General features: G+C 38.0%; 1 protein-coding gene across 7 annotated transcripts in view; it reads left to right on the plus strand.

Moving 5' to 3' along the window:
- Positions 1-22,777, plus strand: part of MAPKAP1 (MAPK associated protein 1) — a 231,990-nt gene that overhangs the window by 18,968 nt on the left and 190,245 nt on the right. For 5 of the 7 annotated variants that reach the window (XM_025888054.2, XM_025888053.2, XM_073905740.1 and 2 more), the window contains 2 exons: positions 10,282-10,609; positions 13,082-13,171. The exons of 1 other annotated variant lie outside the window; for it this stretch is intronic. In XM_025888054.2, coding sequence (XP_025743839.1) covers positions 10,351-10,609; positions 13,082-13,171 — 349 coding nt within the window. In that variant the 5' untranslated portion in view covers positions 10,282-10,350. Of the gene's footprint in view, positions 1-1,105; positions 1,128-10,281; positions 10,610-13,081; positions 13,172-22,777 lie in introns of those variants that run through there. One more of the 7 variants, XM_073905741.1, reaches the window with a different exon arrangement.

A 22,777-nucleotide genomic window follows, 5' to 3' on the forward strand; every position in this document is an offset into this window, starting at 1 on the left:
AAGTATTAAAGTAAAACCTAAAATTATTTGTTTATTATCACAAGTGTCAATCAAATCTATTATGTCAGTGAGACAGCACCCACTGGAAGAATAATTTAGGGCTACATTGCAACAAACTAGCAGATTTCTTTCTTTTAAGATTTTATGTATTTATTTGAGAGAGAGGGAGAAAGAGCACAGGCGGAGAGGAAGAAACAGACTCCCCGCTGAGCAGAGAGCCTGATGCAGGGCTCCATCCCATGACCCCGAGATCATGACCTGAGCTGAAGGCACTTAACCAGCTGAGCCACCCAGGTGCCCCAAACTAGCAGATTTCTTGTAACAGCCAAAAATGTTGGTGTATTTGGAGTTTTGAGGGTGGTGGGTGGATAGCTTCTCTGAGGTTTCACATCTATTACTAGCTATTAAACATTATTTCAAAACACTTTGAAAATACTGATTGTTTTATAACAGCTGCATAAAAACGGATTTTATTCTAACTTGTGCTTACAATTTTATATATAGTTTGGTGTTACTAGTAATTATAGTTCTTTTTTTTTTTTTTTAAGATTTCATTTTTAAGTAATCTCTACACTCAACGTGGGGCTCAAACTTCCAAGCCCGAGATCAAGTCGCATGCTGTACTGACTGAGCCAGCCAGGAGCCCCTACAGTTGTTCTTCATACTAGTCATAGGAAACATTTGTTGAGCCAAATTTAGATCTTGAGTTGTCCATTGATAAAATGCCATTTTATCTTCACAAAATCAGATATTTCTGATATCCAGTGTTTTTCCACTAGACCTTGCTGTTTAGACTGGGTTTATGAGAATCCCAGTATGTGCCAGGGAGTACTAGAAACCAAAAGTAAACATGGCACATATTCCTGGACTATCAATTTTAGTGATATATTCAAAGGTAAAACTTTTTTCCTGTTAAATACAGGTGCAGTATATTATAGGATAGAATGGAAAATATGAATGAATTCTAAAAATAAATTTCTTATAGCATGTTGCTTTAGGTGGCTCCTCCTAGCTTCTCTCATACCTTGATTTCTGGTCACCCTCCTCTGCCCTTCAGGTGTGTTCGTGGAAAAGTTTGAGAGGCACTATACTGTACCAGGCTCCCTTTAACTGGATCTTGGCAGATGGTAAGATTCAGAGACATTTCAGGTGGAGATTAGTAGTACAAGAAAAATCAAGGGCCGGGTCCCTTTGTCCAAAGGAGACATTTTACAGGAGGGAAATCCTGGTCTCCTGGTAGGTTGGTGGGGGTCTGGCTGGTCCCAGATGGCCTCAGTCACTCATTAGGAGACCTTAGCAGGATAGCTGGAATGACGGACAACTGAGCCTCTCTTAAGTGGTCTGTTATCCCAACGTCCTTCTTTTTTTTTTTAATTTATTTTTCCCCCAAGCTTCTTTCAGTGATTCACATGTGTTCCAAAGAAAGTGACAGCAGAAATTTGCAAGGTCTTTTGAGGCTGAGCTTCAGAAGTTACTTCCATTATATTCTCTTGATCAGAGTAAATCACAATGTGAGGCCAGATTCAAGGGGTGGGGAAATAGACTCCTCCTCTTGATAGGAGGAGCTGTAAAGACTGGCCTTTAAAAAACCCACCATGTGATCTTGGACAAGTTACTTAGTTTCTTTAAGCCTTAATTTTTTTAATCTATAAAATGGGGATGATACTAATACCTAATACCTACCTCTTGGGGTGGTTGCAAGGACGAGATATGTTGTTACCTGAAAGTACAGCTGATAGTAAGAGTTCAGTAACATCATCTGTTACTGTTCTTGTGTGTCTGCCTAATGAAAGCCTGGTCATCCCTGGGACCTTCTTCCTTCCTAAAACCTCTGTAACTTTCTTGTCTCTTGGAAAACAGACTTAGTGTCTCATTTGATGGTTAGTATGTGTTTCTTATGTTACGTTTATATATGTATACAGCATAGCTCATCTGCTGAAGTTTGTAAGCCCTTGGAAGGTGCAGGCCAATGTTCATATAATTTTTTGTAGGATTCCCAGTGCCTAGTTCTCAATGATGTTTAGTGAATGAATCCCCATATTATCTAAAAGAAGATACAAGCATTTCTTTTCTGTTGTTTTGAGTCTAGCAAGTACTTTTCTGAAAGGAAAAATTAAACTCTCCAGCTATAGAAGCTCACTATTTACTGTTTAATAAAATTAGGCATATTCACATGGAGGTTTTAATTATCAAAAGGAACAAAACATTTAATTTTTGCTGGTCTAAAAAATAAATGAAGATTTGATTTAAAGTTAGAGTTAGAAAAAGATTTAAAAACAATAAAGTATGTTTTATTTTACTGGTCATTTCAGTGATTTTCAAATTCCAGGAGGTGTGAATTCTGAACTTAACTAGATAAAAAGATGTTCAAATCTTAGTAAAGTGGTCTGTTGGTTTTTATACATGAAAGACTTTGTATATAGTAAAAAGGCTTTTGTTTTTCTAAGTTATGGTCATTCCTTGCTGTGCAAAATAAATGTGAGTGCTTCTGTAACACTCTTAAGGAATCCTGTATAGGAACCAGGTTTGACTTGGAAGTTAATGCTAATAGCGTGAAGTTGGGGTACAGTGAGGAAAGGTAAAAAAAAATCTTGCATCTGCTATTACATGTTGTTAACTCCCTCAGCAGACGTTAAATCATTTCAAGTACAATAATAGTGTGGGAGGTAAATTAACTAACCATTAACAATCTTATAAATACACAATTAACATGCCAGCATTTATATGACACATTGATGGGGCAGCAGTAATTTTTGATTGGGAGTTTGCAGACCTTGGAGAAGCCTCAGGCTGTTGCTTATTCAGACAAGTTTTCACAGATTGCAGGTAAGGGGGCTTGAAGTCTGTCTGGCAGAGGGAAGTAGGTGTATAGAGTGCTTTGAAAATCTAGGAAGGGGAATTTCCTTTTAATCATTGGCTGAATGCGAGCATTTTAAGTCATGTTTAAGACCTATCTCAGGTCCTTAGGGAGTGAAGAAGTATAGGGAGGGCTCATTTGCTCATGCTTGGGTTATTTAAAGAAACAGAATATTTCAGTTATGGACTTTGTTTGCAACTGAAGTTGCATGAATCTCTAAGGGTTTTAAAAAGATACAAGGTGCTTACACCTAACTTGGAATTTAAAGTAAACCTTTCCTCTGTGGTTTCAGGTCAACAAGTAGGTGATCTCTGAAGTTTCTTTCTTGTGTAAAATTTTGTGACTTTTATTTTTGAACAGCCATTACATACATTGCTTATTTCTTGCTATTGTATAAATCACAGTTGCATGAGTTGAGGGGAGGCTAAGGGTCTGGTCTACTGCATAACACATTTACTGTATTACATCTTCCACAAAGACCCATGACAGAAATTTCTCTCAGGACCCAGAACCCAAAGAACTCAACAACAGGATCTTTCAAAATCTCATTTATTATGACTGTTGCAATTCTTTGTTCCTTTTTGTTTTGGGAGGCTGTATAATGCCTCAGACTTATTCGCTATCTGGCTTTGGCAGGTTTTTTATTTGCTTCAGTTTTTTCATCTGTAAAATGGGGACAAAAATACTATCTCATAGAGTTATTTTGAAAATTATATGAATTAATCATCCATCTAAAAAAGAAAAAGCAAGTCTAGCTTTTGTAATAAATAAAGTTAATTATTATAATTGCTTTTTGCTTCTGAGATTCTGCAGTCTTCCTGTGGCAAATGTACAAGATCATATAACATTCATCCAGAGTTACCCTTTGCCACTTTTCTCATTTACTGTTTTACTGTGTTGTATCTTATGTTTTTCTATAAGCCATTGCAAAGTTTGGAGAGTGTATGTGTATGAAGCTATTACTAAAAATATACTTGTATTAAGACCATTAAACCTACTAAAAATTTACTCCCCTGTGTAGGGCATGTTCCAAGTTAACACAGGCAAGTTACATGGTTATTAATGCACACAAATGGTTATGTAAAGTGGTAATAGCATCTAAATTGCACCTGGAACAACACTTAGCACATAGTAGGAACTTAATAAATATTTGTTGAACGAATGAATGAAGTATAAAAGGAGACCCACCCAGTACATTAAAAATGACTGTGTGTCACTTTGGGATATCTCATGTCCTCCCACTCTGTGTGGATGTCCCTTTTGCTTTCATTTTTGTAAAACAAATCTCTATACTTTGAAAGGAACCTGGAGTTGAAAAGTGGGAGAATCTGTGGAAAGTAGGGCATCTTGGGGAACAGACCTCCTGGAGGCTGAAATTGTTTATCCAGGTAACCTAAAGGTATATAAAAAGGACCAGTTATCTCCAAGTCAAGAATTGGTAACATCTAGGGGCACCTGGGTGGCTCAGTCATTAAGCGTCTGCCTTCGGCTCAGGTCATGATCCCCGCGTCCTGAGATCGAGCCCTGCGTCAGGCTCCCTGCTCGGCGGGAAGCCTGCTTCTCCCTCTCCCACTCCCCCTGCTTGTTGTTCCTTCTCTCGCTGTGTCTTTCTCTGTCAAGTAAATAAAATCTTAAAAAAAAAAAAAAAGAATTGGTAACATCCAGGGAAGTCTTGTTCAAGGCCCAAAGAAACAGTATTTGTAAAAATGTAAAGTAGCATTTCTAAACCATGTTCTGTGAATCTCTCTCTTTTTTTTAAGATTTTATTTGAGAGAGACAGAGCGCAAGTGGGAAGGAAAGGGAGAAGCAGGCTCCCTGCTCAGCAGGGGTTCAACTTGGGGGCTCGATCCCAGGACAAACGGGATCATGACCTGATGCTAAGGCAGACGCTTAACTAACTGAGCCACCCAGGCGCCCCTGTGTTAGTGTTCTTGGAGGAAAAAATTATTAAGGATCAGATAAGTTTAGGATTTGGGATATATTGCATTGTGAGATTCCCCACTCTTGGAGATTCACAATATACATTAGTAGTTTGTTTGTTTTTTTAAAGATTTTATTTATTTATTTGACAGAGAGACAGTGAGAGAGGGAACACAAGCAGAGGGAGTGGGAAAGGGAGAAGCAGGCTTCCTGCTGAGCAGGGAGCCTGATGCAGGGCTCTATCCCAGGAGCCTGATGTGGGGCTAGATCCCAGGACCCTGGGATCATAACCTGAGCCGAAGGCAGCCGCTTAATGACTGAGCCACCCAGGGGCCCCACATTAGTAGTTTAAGAGCATTGAGAAGTCTGTAATTAAACAGAAGAAGAAAACTTATTTAATTTTGTTTAATGTGGCATTTCCTAGACATTTTTTTAAAATTTAATTTTAAAAATTGTATTAATATATAACAAAATTTACCATTTTAACCATTTTTAAGAGTATAGTTCGGTGACATTAGATATATTCACATTGTGCAACCATTTCCACCATCAGTCTCCAGAACTTTTTCATCTTTCCAAACTTAAACAACTTATTATAAATACTCCCCTTTCCCCTGGCATCCACCATTCTACTCTCTGTCTCTATGAATTTGACTACTCTAGGGGCCTCATATAAGTGGAATCATACAATATTTGTCTTTTTGTGACTTATTTCATTGAACATAATCTCCTCAGGGTTCATCCATGTTGTGGCATGTGTCAGAATTTTCTTCCTTTTGAAGGCTATTGTATGTATATACCACATTTTGTTTATCCATTCTCTACCAGGTATTTTTAATGACTGTAGTATTCTGTTACATGCATATGTCATGATATACTCATCACTGATGGATGTATATGTTACTTTCAGATTTTCAGTATAATAAACAATCCTGAGATAAGTATTTTTGCATAGTTATCTCCTAGGGGCAAATCCTACAAGTAGGGTTTCCCAAAAGGTACTCATTATACTTTGATAGATGGTACCACATTACCCTCTAAAAAGTCTCAATTTTCATTCCTTTTTACAGTGCATGAGAGGGCTCCTTTCTCTGAACCCTGCCAATGTTATGTTTTAAAAATCTTTGATCTTCACACAACTGATTAGAGAGAGTAACTTGTTTTCATCTGTGTTTGGAATGTCTTTGTCCTAGAAATCAAATCTACCTTCAAATGATAATTTGCTGCTCTTAAAGTGATTTAAAACATTCTTTTGGTTCTGAAAAGTAGTGTTGGGATAAGTTGATAGTGTTCCAAGGTGACAGGTTTTTGTTTTTGTTTTTTTAAGGATTTTATTTATTTATTTGAGAGAGAGAGAGGCTTGATCCCAGGACGCTGGGATCATGACCTGTGCTAAAGGCAGACACTTAACCCACTGAGCCATCCAGGTGCCACCCCAGGCGACAGTTTTGAAAGGCATATTGAAGAGGAAGAGAAGCTCTTGTATCTGTATTAATGGAAAAAAGGCAATCCTTTCTTTGTAATCACACTACACATGACATGCTCATAGATGACTTATCTCTACAACAAAATTACATAGTCCTTGGAAGTCAGACCGCAACTCTTACTGAATTTCTGCCATGTGCAAGATGCTTTGTTGCCAGAAGGGATGTGGTGGTGTGTCTCCTGTCCCTGTGGAACTTACAGCCTAAATCCTCAAGTACATGTCATGGTTGGTGGAAGGCACATTTCCCAGGGCACACTTCTTGGAATTCCCTATCAGAATTGGTATTGAATAATATTTGTTGAGTTAATCATTCAGATTCCTCATTGTATGAAGTCGTAGTATACCAATAGAGAAATTGTCTGCTCCTGTTGGGGATTTGGGGGCCTCTGTTCTACAAGGATAAAGTTAGGGACTTGGTGTGTGCCTTCAGAAGTATTTGCCTGTAACTCTTTTCTTCATTAAGAGGTGATGGAGCAGATCTATTTAAAAAAAAAAAAAAAAAAATATATATATATATATATAAATACATACATACATATGTATATTCTGTTGAGGGTACTTAAGTATACTTTTGTTTCTTTGCCCTTTGCCATATGACTTGTTGGTGCCAGAACACCCATTAAATGTGTTGGTTCTCACTGAAGCCCTTGTTTTTTGCAAGGGAGAGTTACTCAGTATGAAATTGAAAGCACCTGTCCCCTCTGCTAGCACCTAGTTGCCTTACTCTCCTGGGGGAGACCCAGTGATTGCTACGAGGGTGTTGGCAGTTTTGACCATCTGTGATGCTATGATTTTGTTACAAAACAAATATTCTTATTTATAAGTAATTCCATGATTGTATACATCTCTTTGTGGTTTTATAATAATTCTTATTTTATAAGTGAAATTTAAATGCTCCCCTTTAATTCTGTAATGTTTTCTGATTAATACACTTAAAATGGTAGGCTGACATTAAAATTTCTGAGACTTGGAGGAATCTCATTATATTAGGAAATACAGTAGGACTATGTTAGGTTATAAACTTTTTAAAAAAAATATTTATTTATTTATTTGTCAGAGAGAGCAAGCACAAGCAGGGGGAGCAGCAGGCAGAGGGAGAAGCAGACTCCCCGCTGAGCAAGGAGCCGGATGCAGACATAATCCCAGGACCCTGGGATCATGGCCTGAGCCAAAGGCAGATGTTTAACCAACTGAGCCACCCAGGCATCCCTAGGTTATAAACTTTTTGATTCTGGGGTGCCTTACCTTGGCATTTCCCATTAGCCTCAGTGTAAAATAACTACTCAGTAAATATATTTGAAGGAAAAAATGAAGATTAGTGTAATTCATTTGATTAGAGATGTTCCTCAGTTAAACTTTCTCTTGATCTCAGTATCTTTAAGAGTACCAAGTGATGTCAGTAGAATGTTACTAGACAAAAATTTTTAAAAGCTCTGTTGGTTATAATGATTTATTAACTAGATTTCCCCCTATGTTCCATTTCTAGAAGAAACAAATGACAAGAAAATCTGGTGTTGTAGGGCTTTCTAAAAATAAATACCTTCTAGGACTGTCCGGCTTTCATGTTCCTTGCATCTCATAATGATTTTAGAGGAGGAAGGTGACTCAGGTGACCTGTAGAGTCCTCTCTCAGAAAGGAAGCACACATTTATTTTACATGTTGTGTACTTACTAAAGAAGGACGAATGTTGATATATTTTAGGATTACATTAAACAAGAATCGAAAGCTGAAGTTAGCAGTGATTATTTTCACCATCATCATTGTTATTCTTTTTTTTTTTTTAAAGATTTTATTTATTTATTTGAGAGAGCGAGAATGAGAGAGAGAGAGAGCACATGAGAGGGGGTAGGGTCAGAGGGAGAAGCAGACTCCCTGCTGAGCAGGGAGCCCGATGTGGGACTCGATCCCGGGACTCCAGGATCATGACCTGAGCCGAAGGCAGTCGCTCAACCAACTGAGCCACCCAGGCGCCCTCATCATTGTTATTCTTAATAGCAGCTAATATTTAATTATGGGCCAGGTGCTCTTTTGAGCACTTTTATCTTCTATATCCTGTCATTCCTGGAGTCCCGTTTTATTAACGAAGAAAGAAAACAGGCTCAAAGAGGTTAAGGTTATTTTGACCAAAATCACATAGCCAGCAAGTGGTAGGGTCAGGATTTGAACCCATTTCTACCTGTCAGTCCTTATCCTGACCAGTGTACTCTAATACAGTAGTCCCCTTTCATCTGCAGGGGGTGAGTTCCAAGACCCGTAGTGGATGCCTGAAAAACCATGGGTGGTACCAAACCCCATGTGTACTATTGTTTCTCCTACACATACATAGCTATGATAAAATTTAATTTTTGAATTAGACACAGTAAGAGATTAACAACAATAATAAAACAGAACAATTATAACAATATACTGGAATAAAAGTTACACGAATATGGTCTCTCAGAATATCTTATTGTACCGTAATCAGCCTTCTTGTGATAATGTGAGATGATAAAATGCCTACGTGATGAGACAGAAGTGAGGTGAATGATATCAGTATTGTGACATAGCATTAGGCTACTAATATATATATATTTTTTAGATTTTATTTTTTTGACAGAGAAAGCACAAGTGGGGTGGGGGGTGGCAGAGGGAAAGGAGAAGCAGGCTCTCCACTGACCAGGAGCCCAATTCAGGACTTGATCCCAGGATCCTAGGATCATGACCTGAGCCAAAGGCAGATGCTTAACCAACTGAGCCACCCAGGTGCCCCTGGTTACTATTTTTGACCTTCTGACGATACATCAGAAGGAGGATCATCTGCTGTTGGACCTCTGTTGATCATGAGTAACTGAAACTGCAGAAATTGAAACCACAGATGAGGGGAGACTACCATGTTTTCTTCTTTGAATATTCCCATTTAACTGAAGAAGTACCATCTTGTTCCCAGAATAAACATCATTTTAGTTTCAACAGGATTCAGGAAGCAGTTCTTACAATGAGGTTTCTAAAATAAGAAATTAATTTGGTAGCAGAGAAGTTTGATTAATAAAGTTTATTTTATTTTTTTTAAATTTTTTTTTTTAGATTTTATTTATTTATTTGACAGAGAGAGAGAGACAGCAAGAGAGGGAACACAAGCCGAGGGAGAAGCAGGCTTCCCGCAGAGCAGGGAGCCCGATGTGGGACTCAATCCCAGGACTCCAGGATCATGACCTGGGCCGAAGGCAGTCGCTTAACCAACTGAGCCACCCAGGCGCCCAATAAAGTTTATTTTAAAGCCCAATACTGGGGTGCCTGGGTGGCTCAGTTGGTTAAGCAGACTACTCTTGATTTCAGCTCAGGTCGTTGTCTCAGGGTCCTGAGATCGAGCATGTGCTGGGCTCTGTACTGGGTGTGGATCCTGCTTGGGATTCTCTCTCTCCCTCTGCCCCACCCTGCCCCCCTAAAATTAAATGAAATAAAATAAAAGCACAATACTATCTTAAACCAGAAGAAAGGAAAATGTATTTATTGAACAAAATTACTTTGGTGGTTCATTTTTTTTTTTTTTTAATTCCTAGTAACTCAAAGTATTGTCTGTGTTCTTTTAGTTACCTCACAGCCATATGATAAAGAGGGGGAAATGTAAACGAAAGAAATACGGTTTCATACTTTAGCACATAATTTGAGGAAAATACGACTTGTTCCCCCATGACGTTATAAAGTATTGAGGAGACTGCATGGGAATGAAGGGAGAAAGAAAGGAAAATTTATTGTTTTAAAAGTAATTATGTGCTTTGAGTGGCCTAAGGAGTTATTTGTATTGCAAGAGAGGAAGCCATCCTCTCTGATACCATAGAGATCTCATTGACTAGAGCTGTAGCCCCTAGTGCTTATAAAGATTTCCTTTCAGCCTAGACTTAATCCTTGTAAGCTCCTAGGTACAAGGATAAATGTTGATTTTCAAGGTAGCATTTTACTAATTTGAATTTGTTTGAAAAATGATTCAGTCATTTTCTTCCTTATTCTTAAATATTGCTGTGTACATCATGTTTCTAGGGAAGTGAGCACGTGAAACAATATGAAGAGGAGAAAATAGCCTTTTAAGGAAATTGGCCCACAGAAAGGATGGCCTTCTTGGACAATCCAACTATCATTCTAGCTCATATTCGACAGTCACATGTGACCAGTGATGACACAGGAATGTGTGAGATGGTTCTCATTGATCATGATGTTGACCTAGAGAAGATTCATCCTCCTTCAATGCCTGGAGACAGTGGGTCAGAAATTCAGGGAAGCAGTGGTGAGACTCAGGGCTATGTATATGCCCAGTCAGTCGATATTACCTCAAGTTGGGACTTTGGTATTAGAAGACGCTCAAATACAGGTAAACATTGCCTTTTAGTCATGTCTTCTGAACTTTAAATCAGTCAGTAATCTTACAGAATAATGCATAATGTTGGAATAGGTTTAATGGGGAAAGTTTCTGTGTATTAACAGGAACATGCATGTATTACAGTAAGAGCGAGTCTAAACAACATCTCCCTCTCCGTGACTGAATGGAGAGCGCCTCTGGAATGATGCTATCAGAAGGAAATAGAAGACGAATAGATGAAAAAGGTGGTTATGAGAGGCATGTTGGATGTTCTGTTTCTAAAAAGTCCTCATGTAGAAAGGGAAGTAGACTTATTTTGAGTATCTTCACAGAGCAACATTAGTCCCAGTGGGTAGACTACCTGGGTGGCAAGTTTCAGGTTGACATAATAAAGAATCTTTAATACAGAGAGCTGACCAGCCAAGGAGTGCTGGTGCTGGAGCCATTTCTTGGCCCTAGAGGGATTGTGGTGGGGGGGGGGGGGGCTAGGGGGGGTTGGGGGGAAATAGCTGAATATTTGTTAGAGCTGCTTTTAATAGGAATTCCTCCACTGGGTGTGAGACAAGAAAAGATGCCCCTGTTTTTGATACATTATCTTTATTTTCTTAAGTTGATCTCTACCCTTTGATCTTTGTGGCTTGAAAAAGCTAAACTTTGGTACATGCATATTCAGTCATTAGCTTTTAAAAGCTTATCATTGCCCATTTTCCAGCTTATGTGTTTTGGAAACCTTTCAAGGGGAATGGGATGAACCAAGGCCTTTACTTAGATAAATTATTTAGAATATGTAATGTAGTTCTAATATGACAGGGTGTGCTAGGAGGTGGTTTTTTTGGGGGGCTAATCAGAAAATATCTCTACTAATCTAGTAGCAGTAACCTGCTAACTCCCAGGAAAAGTAACGATAGGAGATGTGGTAGAACATTGAAAATATTTGCATGTTTATTTTTGTGGTCCAAAGGTAAAATGCACATAAAGGAGTACTGCAGGATACAATATACAGTGCAAGGCATGTTAAGGTTTTGGTTCAGAATTCAGCATTTTGTGACATCTCCAAAGAATAATTTGATCTCATGATGAAAATAATTAATAGCATTTCCCAGTACCTCAAGGAACTTTTATCAAAATAGGATTTGAGTGAAGGTTTGAATATAATTTAGAACCATTGATTCTCAGTTCTCTAGTTGAAACTGACTTCCTTGCAAGTTATTGAGATGATATCTTCTATGACAGGTTGAATGGATTTCAGTAGGAGAATGCTGCTAAATTGAGAGCTTTATGATTATATTACTTTGGCTGTACCCTTCACATTTATTAATTGCAATTGAATGTATTTTCCTTCAGTGGAATTTGGTTAGATATAGTGGCATTGTCAGAATGCTTTTGCCGGCACAGTTTACATTTATGGCAAGATTAGTTTCAGTGTTTCCCTACCACGATGCTAAGGCAAGCATGTATGATTTCCTACCTTGCAAGAGGTTGAAAGAGAAATTTACTTATTTATTTTTTGTTAGCATTGTGCCAGGAAAGGAAGTTGAAGATTAGCCAGAGGAAACTAATCTCAAGAAATGGCATCAATTAGGACTTTCTTTTCCATTGTGGTTTCCATATGCAGTAGTTGTTAATGTATGCTGAACAATATTTCTTTTTTTTAACAGTATTTCTTTAAAAGATCAGTTCATTGATTTTTGAAGGTTGATCAGCCAGTGGTAATATAATCTCATAAATGCATGATTTTAGGTGATGCTTTTGTTATTGTTGTTGGAATTTCTTAAGATAGCACTTAGATGCTAATAATTACAGTTGTGGGGCGTCCTAGTGACCAAAGAATTTGCTTTTTAATCCTTTCAGCATATCTTAAAATTTTGTATAAGAAAAATTATTCTTTTTAAGATTTGACTAATGTTACAAAGATACAAATCATTTATTTTACTACCTATAAACTGTTTCAGCCCACTGAAGAAAAGCTATGCTAATTTATATAGCTTTGACATTTTATAATTTTCATGATTTTTAGATAAAGGATTTTATATTTAAAACTTTAATAGTCTAGTCTGAGTTCATTTATCTTTAATTTTTGAAACGGGTAGAGTAATTCATAACAGTAATTTTATTCCTGTAATGTAATATTCACTTCAGTTCATTTGTGCATTAAAATTCCTTTAAGACCGTTATTAATGATTTATATAATGAAATGTCATATTAATCACAGAAGTTTTCACATTTTATTATTCTCTTCCATGTTAATACTATCTTTATGATCTCTATTAATGTTTTATATCCTCTAATTTCAATTATAAATCAAGAATATTTTCATGTTTTTGTTGGTATTTGCTTTTCAGGGGTGCCACCTTTAAAATTTTATGACTTTTTCCCTACATATGCAATATAAAACATCTTTATTCATATAAAGGTAGTTAATTATGTCTTTGTTTATAGTAAACTTTCATTGACAAACTTATAGTTATAATATTTCTTTTCAAGCTCAAAGATTAGAACGACTCCGAAAAGAGAGACAAAACCAGATCAAATGCAAAAATATTCAGTGGAAAGAAAGAAATTCTAAGCAATCAGGTAAATGGAAATAATTTTAATTGTTGATTTGAGATTTATATATTTAGTTAATATTATTAAATAAGAGCTTTTATTATTTAATTCATCTTTTTAAATCCTCTGAGCAGATACCTCTTGTGTTTTGAGCTTTGAAGCTTTCACTTGGGCGCCTTGGCCCTCTGAAGCTGTGTGTTCTTTAGGTCTTATGTTTTTGGTCACTCTTCATTCTGGGTCACAGGAATTGGTGTGTGCAGAGCACACTTTGTACAAACTCTCATGCCAGTACCTTGTCCTTAGGGTCAGGGAATACCTATGGTTTGGATGGGCCTCTGGGTTATAGATTCCTCCTGGCAGTTCCAACCTAGACTTTCCCTTGCCTCATTACTGGCCGCAGTAACAATCTATTTTGCATATATGCTAATTCTTTTCCTTTAGCTTAACAAGCATTATGTTGCTGGTATTATTAGCATTTGTAGTTTGTGTTCACATGGTATGTAGTATAAAGCTGGCCATATTACATATTTTCAAATCTTCAATCTCAGCAAGAAGAGAAAACTTTAAAAAATATCAAAATAAAATACTATTGAAGTATTTTCTAATGTTTATCTCATGTGTCCTAGATTTTCTCTCTTTTCCTCCTTTGAAAGAAATGTCTGCACTCTGGCCTCTATGTCTACCAGCACCTACTACCACCCTGGCACATAATAGATACCCAGTTAATTTTTGTTGACTGACTCCATTGCTACATAATACTTATAAAACTAACAATATTAATGATTATTATATTAACATCAGCACCTATGTAGTGCTGTTCTAAGCACTTTATACACATTATCTCCAATGCAGTGATCTTATAAGGTATGGCTATTGCTGTGGTTAACAGCAATAGACAGAGACTCAGAGCTTTAGCTTGCTAAAGTGATAAGCCCAGAAAGTGATAGTGCCGGAGAGCCATATTTTGTATCTTGCTCTGTCTGCAACTAAAGGCCAATCTCTCTCTGCTAAAGAAACTATATAAAATGGTTATTGCTTTCTCCTGCTGTGGTTGTAAACCCAGGTGTGCTCAGTGGGTATGATTTTCTTAATGATTGCTTCTAAATGACAACTGTGTAGAACCAAAAACCTTATTCACTTCTTTCTTACGTCTCATTTCTGTGTCTTCCTGTAGTTCTCCTTGAATATCTATTTAGTTTTGCTCTTGATACTTTAAAAATCTCTCTAGGCTGGACTTTTCTGTTGATCCAGTTATTACTTCTCTTTTGTATTTATCACAAACTGAAAACCTTTATATTGTTTATCTTGTCCACTTTCTTCAAAATTTTCATGTATCTAATGCCTTTTCTTTTTTTTTTTAAAGATTTTATTTATTTATTCTTGAGAGACAGAGGGGGAGAGAGAGAGAGAGAGAAGCAGAGGGAGAAGCAGGCTCCCAAGGAGCAGGGAGCCCGATGCGGGACTCGATCCCAGGATCCTGGGATCATGACCTGAGCCGAAGGCAGACGCTTAACCATCTGAGCCACCCAGGCACCCTCTAATGCCTTTTCTATTAATTTTTTCCTAATGAATATAGAGCCAGTTTATCTAACCTCATCTCTCCAGTTACCCTTTGTTTTGCCTTCTTCACTTCCTTATCTTAAAACAATTACAAATAAATAGGATGAATAGAGCACCTCACATATAACTGCATTAATCCCCTTTACAATGTGAGTTCTTCAACTTAAATTTTGATACATTTCCCACTTACTCCTTAAAGTCTAATCCACTTTAACTTCTATTCATTGTTTTTCACAGAATGTGCTAGAGAAATAAATAGCCTCCTTTTTGCTTTCATTTGGAGCCATACTGTTCATTATTTGTGTATACTTCTCTCTCCCTCAGTTTCCATCCCTCTTATTTCCATCTCTCACAGATTTCAGTAATTGACCCTGTGATCTTACTGCTGGAAAAGCTCCTTCTTAATATCCTTGTCCACTCTTCAAGATGTTGACCTTGAGCCAGGCCAGTGAACCTCATCAGTGCACAGAGGAATAGTTTTGAATTCTCTGTTCAACTGGGTTCCATCATTACCACAGGTTGGCACTCTGGGTGTCCTGAAATGTGTTAGAAAAGTGGAGTCAGCAGTCCAGTAAACATCTACCTGGCAAACTGAGCAGCCACTCTGTTTGCATACATCTCTTAAGCACATACTGTCTTTTGGCGAGAAATGCCACAGCCAGATCCTTTTGCTGTTCATTGGGAATTTTGGTTAGGTAATCATTTATTCATTCTCTCATTCTTTTTCTGCTGTTTACATTTTGCTAAAAATCCTTTCATCTGTTTTTCTTATCTTTTATTTTATTCCCTACTAGAAAAGTCATTATTATGAATGTGATGACCTCCCCTGCAATGTTTTTCTACATCCCGTCCATCTTTTAAGATACAACAGAAATGCAGTCTTTTCATAGAAAAGTTGGAAGGGATCTGAGAAGCTGTCTGGTCCATACCCTGAAGTTCTCTATGAACTTACTGGGCCTTATGCCCTGAGATCACATGATAAAGAGAATACCTTAGAGTAAGATCCTTGTAGTATTTTTGTAGCCAGAGCTGCATGGGTAAATGTGCAGGTGGTCATTGGAAGACAGCTTGTCAGGAGCAATGTCAAATCAAGCCCTGGTGCGCGCGCGCGTGCACACACACAGACACACACACACACACACACACGCATATAAACAAAATCTTAAAATATATTTTAAGTTTATTTTTTATTTATTTATTTTTAAGTAATCTCTATATCCAACATGGGGCTCGAACTCATGACCCCAAGATCAAGAGTTGCGTGCTCTTCTGACAAGCCAGCCCTGTGCCCCAAGCCTCAGTATTTTTAATTTTATTGTTTTGAGATGGTGTTGGTATATTTTTTACAAAATTTATTATTACTCTTATTCACTGAGTCATTTAACAAGAGTTTCTTCCATACCTTCTGTGTGCATGGTAATTCTGTGCTAGGTGCTTGGGGAATATGTGATCCCTTCCCTCAAGAAGTTTGAAGTCTAGTGAGAAGGAGAAGCTATTTACACATGAAGTTAAATAGTAACTCACAAACAGTGTAGTGTGTATATCAGTTATTTATGAATATTCCTGAAGTTTTCTTTATGTAACTTGTAGTATTGGTTAAAACAGCAGTTCCCAGAATCAGTGACTGTGTAAAAATCAGAAATGCATCCAAAAGTGCGTGTTATAATGGCTTCCATGTAAATCTGTAGCCCTACCTGTGGAATTCCTAATTCAAAAGATAGAGATCAGGGTCCGTAAATCTATATTTTTCAGAAGCTCCCTGGGTGATTCTTATGACTAACCAGTGCTAGGGATCACGGGCATATAAATATGCCAGCCCCTAAGTTTACTTCCTGTTCATGCAAATCCAGCAACTTAGCTGTTAATATTTCTGTATTATATGTGAGAAAACTGGAACCCAGAGGCTAAGTAACTTTTTCAAGTTACTTACTTTAACAAATAGTAAGTGGCAAAGCCAGAATTCTTCTCCTGGCCGGTCCTACCCCAAAGACTGTAGTCTTTCTACTCTCTCCCATTCTCCCATACTGTTGGCAGAAAGGAGCTGCTTCTGGAGCTTTAGGTATTGAGGAGGCTTTGTGTTCCCTTGTTCCTTTCCTCTTCTGTGTCAGCGATGGCCAGGGTTCAGGAAGGTTGCCAAGGCCTCTCTATTAAAAGAAAATTTCTTTACAGGAAATCTGAAAGAAAATATAAAAATGAAGATAAGCTACCAATATTTTCACTTTCAGAGGAACTGCTGTTGTTAACATTTTGATGTATTTTTTCTAGATTCTATTTATATAGGTATATATATTTTAAATATTCTAAACATACCTCTTATGATGTTTTTTGTATGTACAAATAGTACATAAATGCAATGTTTTGTTTTGTCTCCATATTGTTCCTGCACTTTTACATTTCTTATTAAGGTTATTTCCAGATGTTTTGTATTTTGTGCTATCCTTGTAATTAGCATCTTCTTCCTCATAACTTTCTTACTGCTCTTGTGAGGAAATCTATTGTCTTTATATATCTGTTTTGTATCCAGTCACTCACTGAATCCTTATTAGTTCTAATATGCATTCCCATCTTCCTAATGCTATCGTATATGCTTTCTCATAAGCCTGATGATAATTAAATTTCTAGGCTATTGTTTTTTCAGTTCTCTGTTTGTTGGGGATTTCCAACTGTTTATATTGGTTAGAACTTTTCAGCTGCAAATGACGTAGAGCCAGTGAAGTTGAAGAGCAGCTTCAAGTTGAGCAACTCAAGAGGTTCAGCTGTGCCGTATGAATGGCTTGGAACCCGGAGAAAAGGCTCTCATTACCAGCCCCCGTCTCATTTCTGCTTCTTTGTGCCCATTTGCTCTCTCCTTCCTCCCTCTCTTCTGCCTCCCTATCCCCGCAGCTATTTTTTCTACTTCTCTTCCGTAGTTAATCATTTAACAAGGTTTTATTTAGCTCCTAAAATATGCAAGGACAGCTAGGCCCTTGTAGGCCTAGCAGATACAGCAGTGAACGACAAAAGTCCCTGCCCTCATGGATCTTGTGGGGGAGATAGAGAGTAAACAAACCCAGTATTGTCACAATGGGATAAGTGGCAAAGCAAAAAATGTATTCAGGTAGGGGGGATAAGGAATGCTAGGTAGGGAATTTTGCTATTTTTTATATGGTGATAGGGAAGGCCTCATTGGGAAGGTGATGCTTGAGCAGAGTTCTGAAGGAATGAGCCAGAGAGATACTGCAAAATGGGTGTCCTAAGATGAAGGAGAGTGAAGGTTCTGTGATGCAAGTTTGCCTGATGTATCCAAAGAATAGCAAGGAAGGATGTTTATTGACTAGAGTAGAAAAGGAGAAGAGTGGGTTCAGAGAGGTGGTAAGAGAGCTGATCATGGAGGATCTTGTAAGGAACTTAATTTTTACTGGGTAAGGTGATTTGATCGGAGTAGGGATGTGATTGATAAGTTACTTACTCCCCCCCCCCCGGTTAAATTTAAATGAATTTTTTTAAAAGATTTTATTTATTCATTTGAGACACAGAGATAGAGAGCATGAGCAGGGAGAGAGAGGGAGAGGGAGAAGCAGGCTCCCCGCTGAGCCAGGAGCCCGATGTGGGGCTCAGTCCCAGGACCCTGGGATCATGACCTGAGCCGAAGGCAGACGCTCAACCATCTGAGCCACCCAGGCGCCCCCCCAGGTTAAATTTAAACAACTTCTTATTATGGAAAATTTCAAACATATACAAAAATAAAGAGAATGGTATAATGAACTCCTGTATACTCATCACCCAGCTTCAGCAATTATCAACACATGGCCAGCCTTGTGTCTTTTCTCCGTTTACCTCCCCTCCCCGCCCAGATTTTTTTTTAAGATTTTGTTTATTTGTTTAGTGAGCACTCAAGCTGGGTGGAGGGGCAGAGGAAGAGGGAGAGAGACAATCTCAAGTCGACTCCACGCTGAGCTCGGAGTCCAACTTGGGGCTCTCTCCCAGGAATCCAAGATCACGACCTGAGCTGAAATCGAGAGTCTGATGCTTAACCGACTGAGCCACTCAGGCACACCCACCACTCCTCCACCAGATTAATTTTAAGCAAATCCCAGCCATTGTATAATTTCATACCTAAAATACTTGTGTATTTTTTAATGCATAAGAAAATTGCAATACTACTACTCTCCAAAAACTTAGCAGGAATTCTTTGATATTAACAAACATTTCCCTGATTGTCTCAAACATTTCTTTCTTTTTCTTTTGCCAGTGCGTTCAGGTCTAGATCTAAGGTCCACACATTTGGTTGACGTGTTCCATTTCCTTTTTAATCTATAGATTCTCCTTTACTTTTTTTCCTTGTAATTTATTTAAGGAACTGGGTCATTTGTCTTATTGAATTTCCTACATTCTAGATTTTGCTAATTGTATCTCTGTGGTCTCATTTAATATGTTCCTCTGTCCTCTTTATTTCCTGTAAACAGGGAATTGGATCTAAAACTTGCTAAGATTGAAGTTTGATTTTATGATAAGAATATTTTGTATGTGCTGATCTATTCTTCATATTGCATCACATCAGGAAATATGGAATGACTTCTTTTCTTTTTTATGATGTTCAGATTGATGGTTGAATTAGGTGTTGTTCACCCATTATTAAGTTACTCCCATCAGCTTTTCTTCTAATGGTTTTAGTGGTCATTGATAGGCTTTACCTAGATGAATTATTTCATTAGGAGTTGCAAAATAGTGATTCTATTTTTATTGGTCTTTGTATAAAGAACAACTTTTCCTAATCTATTATTTGGTTATTCTCAGATATAGTCCCTATAAGAAAGACAGGATAAATGCTTGATTCTTACATATTTCCTTCTCCAGATCTGGCCAGAATTAGCCATTTGTTTAGAGAGTCTTGATTCTTTTTTAGTGGTAAATGGCACTGAAAGACCAAAACTTGAACTCTAGAGGTGCTCAGTGGATTGGTTTTGTTCCTTGTAGGCCTTTCAGTGGGTAGAGCTCAGAAAAAGATAAATTTAAGAGGAAATACATTATGAATTAATGCTGAAAATTCCTATTTGAATTTAGGATTATAGAGTGTTTACTTTGATTTTATGTTTATTTTGCTGAAAATCTTGGTTCCAGAATAGAAATATCACCATCATTACTAACAGTATGATTACTAAAAATAGTTTTAAGTTTTGTTTTTTTTTTTTTTGCCCTTTTGCTATGTTCCATTAGGGAATGTACAGTCAAATTGCTGTGTGATAAAGTTACTTAAAATAATTTCTCTTTGTAGTTAAAATGCCAACTCAGTATTACACTTAAGTTCGTTCATTTCATTTTGCTTTTATTTTTAGAGATTGCACTTCTAATTTTCTTTAATAACTATATAAAACATTTATGTGGTTCCAAAGTTGAATACATAAAACAAGGTAAAATCAGAGAAATCTGGTTTCAATTCCTGTCTCTTCTACTCTTTTTATAGTCTGTTTATTTTATTATATATATATATGTGTGTGTGTGTATATATATAAATATGTATTTTTTTTTGAGAGAGAGAAAGAAGGGGTGGGGGACATTACTCCAATAATGTACAGAGTGTTATTTCCCTATAGCCATAAACTTTTAGATTTTTGCCAATCTAATAGATATGTAATGGTATCTCAGCATAGTTTTAATTTGCATATCCCTTATTATAAATGTGGTTGAGCATCTTTCCATTTGTTAAGAGCCATTTGAATATCTTTTTCTGTGGACATTTCATATTTCTTTTCCATTTTTCCATAGAGTTGTTGTTCAGTGTCTTCTCTACTTTCAGAGTCTTTATATAGTAGGAATATTAACCTTTCTTCTTTCCTAGTTTATCATTTTTCTTTTTACATGACTGATTTTTTCCTACACAAAAATGTTTTAATTTTATGTGGTCAGATTGATCAATTTTCTTCTTATTGTGATATTTATAACCTAACATTTTATTTTATTTATTTATTTTTTTAAAGATTTTATTTACCTATTTCACAGAGAGACACAGTGAGAGAGGGAACACAAGCAGGGGGAGTGGGAGAGGGAGAAGCAGGCTTCCTGCCGAGCAGGGAGCCCGATGCGGGGCTCGATCCCAGGACCGTGGGATCATGACCTGAGCCGAGGGCAGTTGCTTAATGACTGAGCCACCCAGGCACCCTATAACCTAACATTTTAAAAGACTCCTGTTGGCTGCTCTGTTGGGAGGAGACTGGCGGGAGTAGGCCAAGGGGGCAAGGGCCAAAACAAGAAGATCAGTTTGAAGGTGGTGGTAATAATCCAGCATTGGTAGCTGTGAAAGTGGTTCTGGTTCTATTCTGAAATTTTTGTTGATGGACAGGATGTTGGATGTGAGAGAAAGAGAAGAGGAGAGATGACTCCTAGGTTCCTGGCCTAACATGATTCAGTTGCCATGAACTAAGAAGGAGAGGCCTGTGGGAGGGGCAGATTTGGGGGAAGATAGAGTTTGGTTATGGACATGTAAACTTTGAGATACCTATTGGACATCCAAGTGGAGACATCAAATAGAAAGTTGAATGTGTGAGTCTGTAATTTCAGGGAGTGTTTAGGTCTACAAATAATTATTTGGGAGCTATCAGCATGTAGAGGATATTTATTTAGGTTTTCCCTTTTTATTTATTTATTTTTATTGAGGTATGCTTCTGTATTCTGAAATGTACAGATATTAAGTTCAATACTTGTGACAAACATATACACCTATGTAATCCCAATCAAGTATAGAGCGTTTGTGTACTCCAGAAAGTTCCCTTGTGCCTCTTTCTAGTCAGGCTACTGCCCAGAGGCAGCTGTTATTCTGATTGATATTACCACAACTTAGTTTCTCCTCAAGTTGATAATATTTAGGACAGAAGCCTGGATGAAATCACCAAGGGTGTGAATGTAGATAGAGAAAAGAAAAGGTCCAAATACTATGACTTGGGGAATGCCAAAGATTTGAGGGGAAAATGAGGAAATTGGCAAGGAAACTAAGGAGGAGTAACCTGAAAGATAGCATGAACACCAGATGGAATGGAATCCTGGAAACCAAGTGAAAAGGCTATTTCAGAAAGGAGTGAGGGCGCCTGGGTGGCTCAGTCGTTAAGCAGGCATAAAGCCTTCGGCTCAGGTCATGATCCCAGGGTCCTGGGATCGAGTCCCGCGTCAGGCTCCCCACTCAGCGGGAAGTCTGCTTCTCCCTCTCCCTCTGCCTGCCACTCTGCCTACTTGTGCTCTATCTCTCTGTCAAAGAAATAAAATTAAAAAAAAAAGTGATCAACTGTTTCAAATGCTGTCACAAGCTCTTGAAAGATGAGGATTCAAAATTTACCAACAGATTTAGCAACAAGGGGATCATTGGTGACCTCAAAAACTGCTTTCGTGGAGTGGTGGGGCCTGAGGGCCTGATTGGAGTGGGTTTGAGGGGATGGGAGGAGAGGAACTGGACAGCAAGAACATAGACAGTCATTTTGAGTAGCGGAAAAGTGGTGTAGTAACTGGAAGGGAGTATACGATCGAAAGAGGGTTTATTTTTATTTATTTATTTATTTATTTATAAAGATTTACTTATTTGAGAGAGAGTGCCTACACGCAAGCAGGGGAGGGGCAAAGGGAGAGGGAGAGAATCCTCAAACAGACCCCCGCCAGCCACAGAGCCCAACGTGGGGCTCGATCCCAGGACCCTGAGATCGTGACCTGAGCCCAGATTGAGTCAGATGCTCAACCGACTGAGCCACCCAGGCGCCCCCCCCCGTTTTTTTTGTTTTTTGTTTTTTAATGAGCAGTATTTCAGTATCTTTGTGTGCTCATGCAACTAATCCAGTAAGAGGGAAAGCTGAAAATGGGAGAGGATTGCTTGAGTGATGCCCTTGAGTCAGCAAGAAGTCAGCCCCTGGGGGCACCTGGTGGCTCAGTCCTTAAGTGTCTGCCTTCGGCTCAGGTCATGATCCCAGCGTCCTGGGATCGAGCCCCACATCGGGCTCCCCGCTCAGCGGGAAGCCAGTTTCTCCCTCTCCCACTCCCCCTGCTTGTGTTGCTGTTCTCTTTATCTCTCTCTCTCTCAAATAGATAAATAAAATCTTAAAAAAAAAAAAAAAA

Source organism: Callorhinus ursinus, unplaced genomic scaffold (genome assembly GCF_003265705.2).
Source record: "Callorhinus ursinus isolate GAN/ISIS: 27379988/994484 unplaced genomic scaffold, GSC_fseal_2.0 scaffold24, whole genome shotgun sequence".
In the NCBI taxonomy this organism is placed as follows: Eukaryota; Metazoa; Chordata; class Mammalia; order Carnivora; family Otariidae; genus Callorhinus; species Callorhinus ursinus.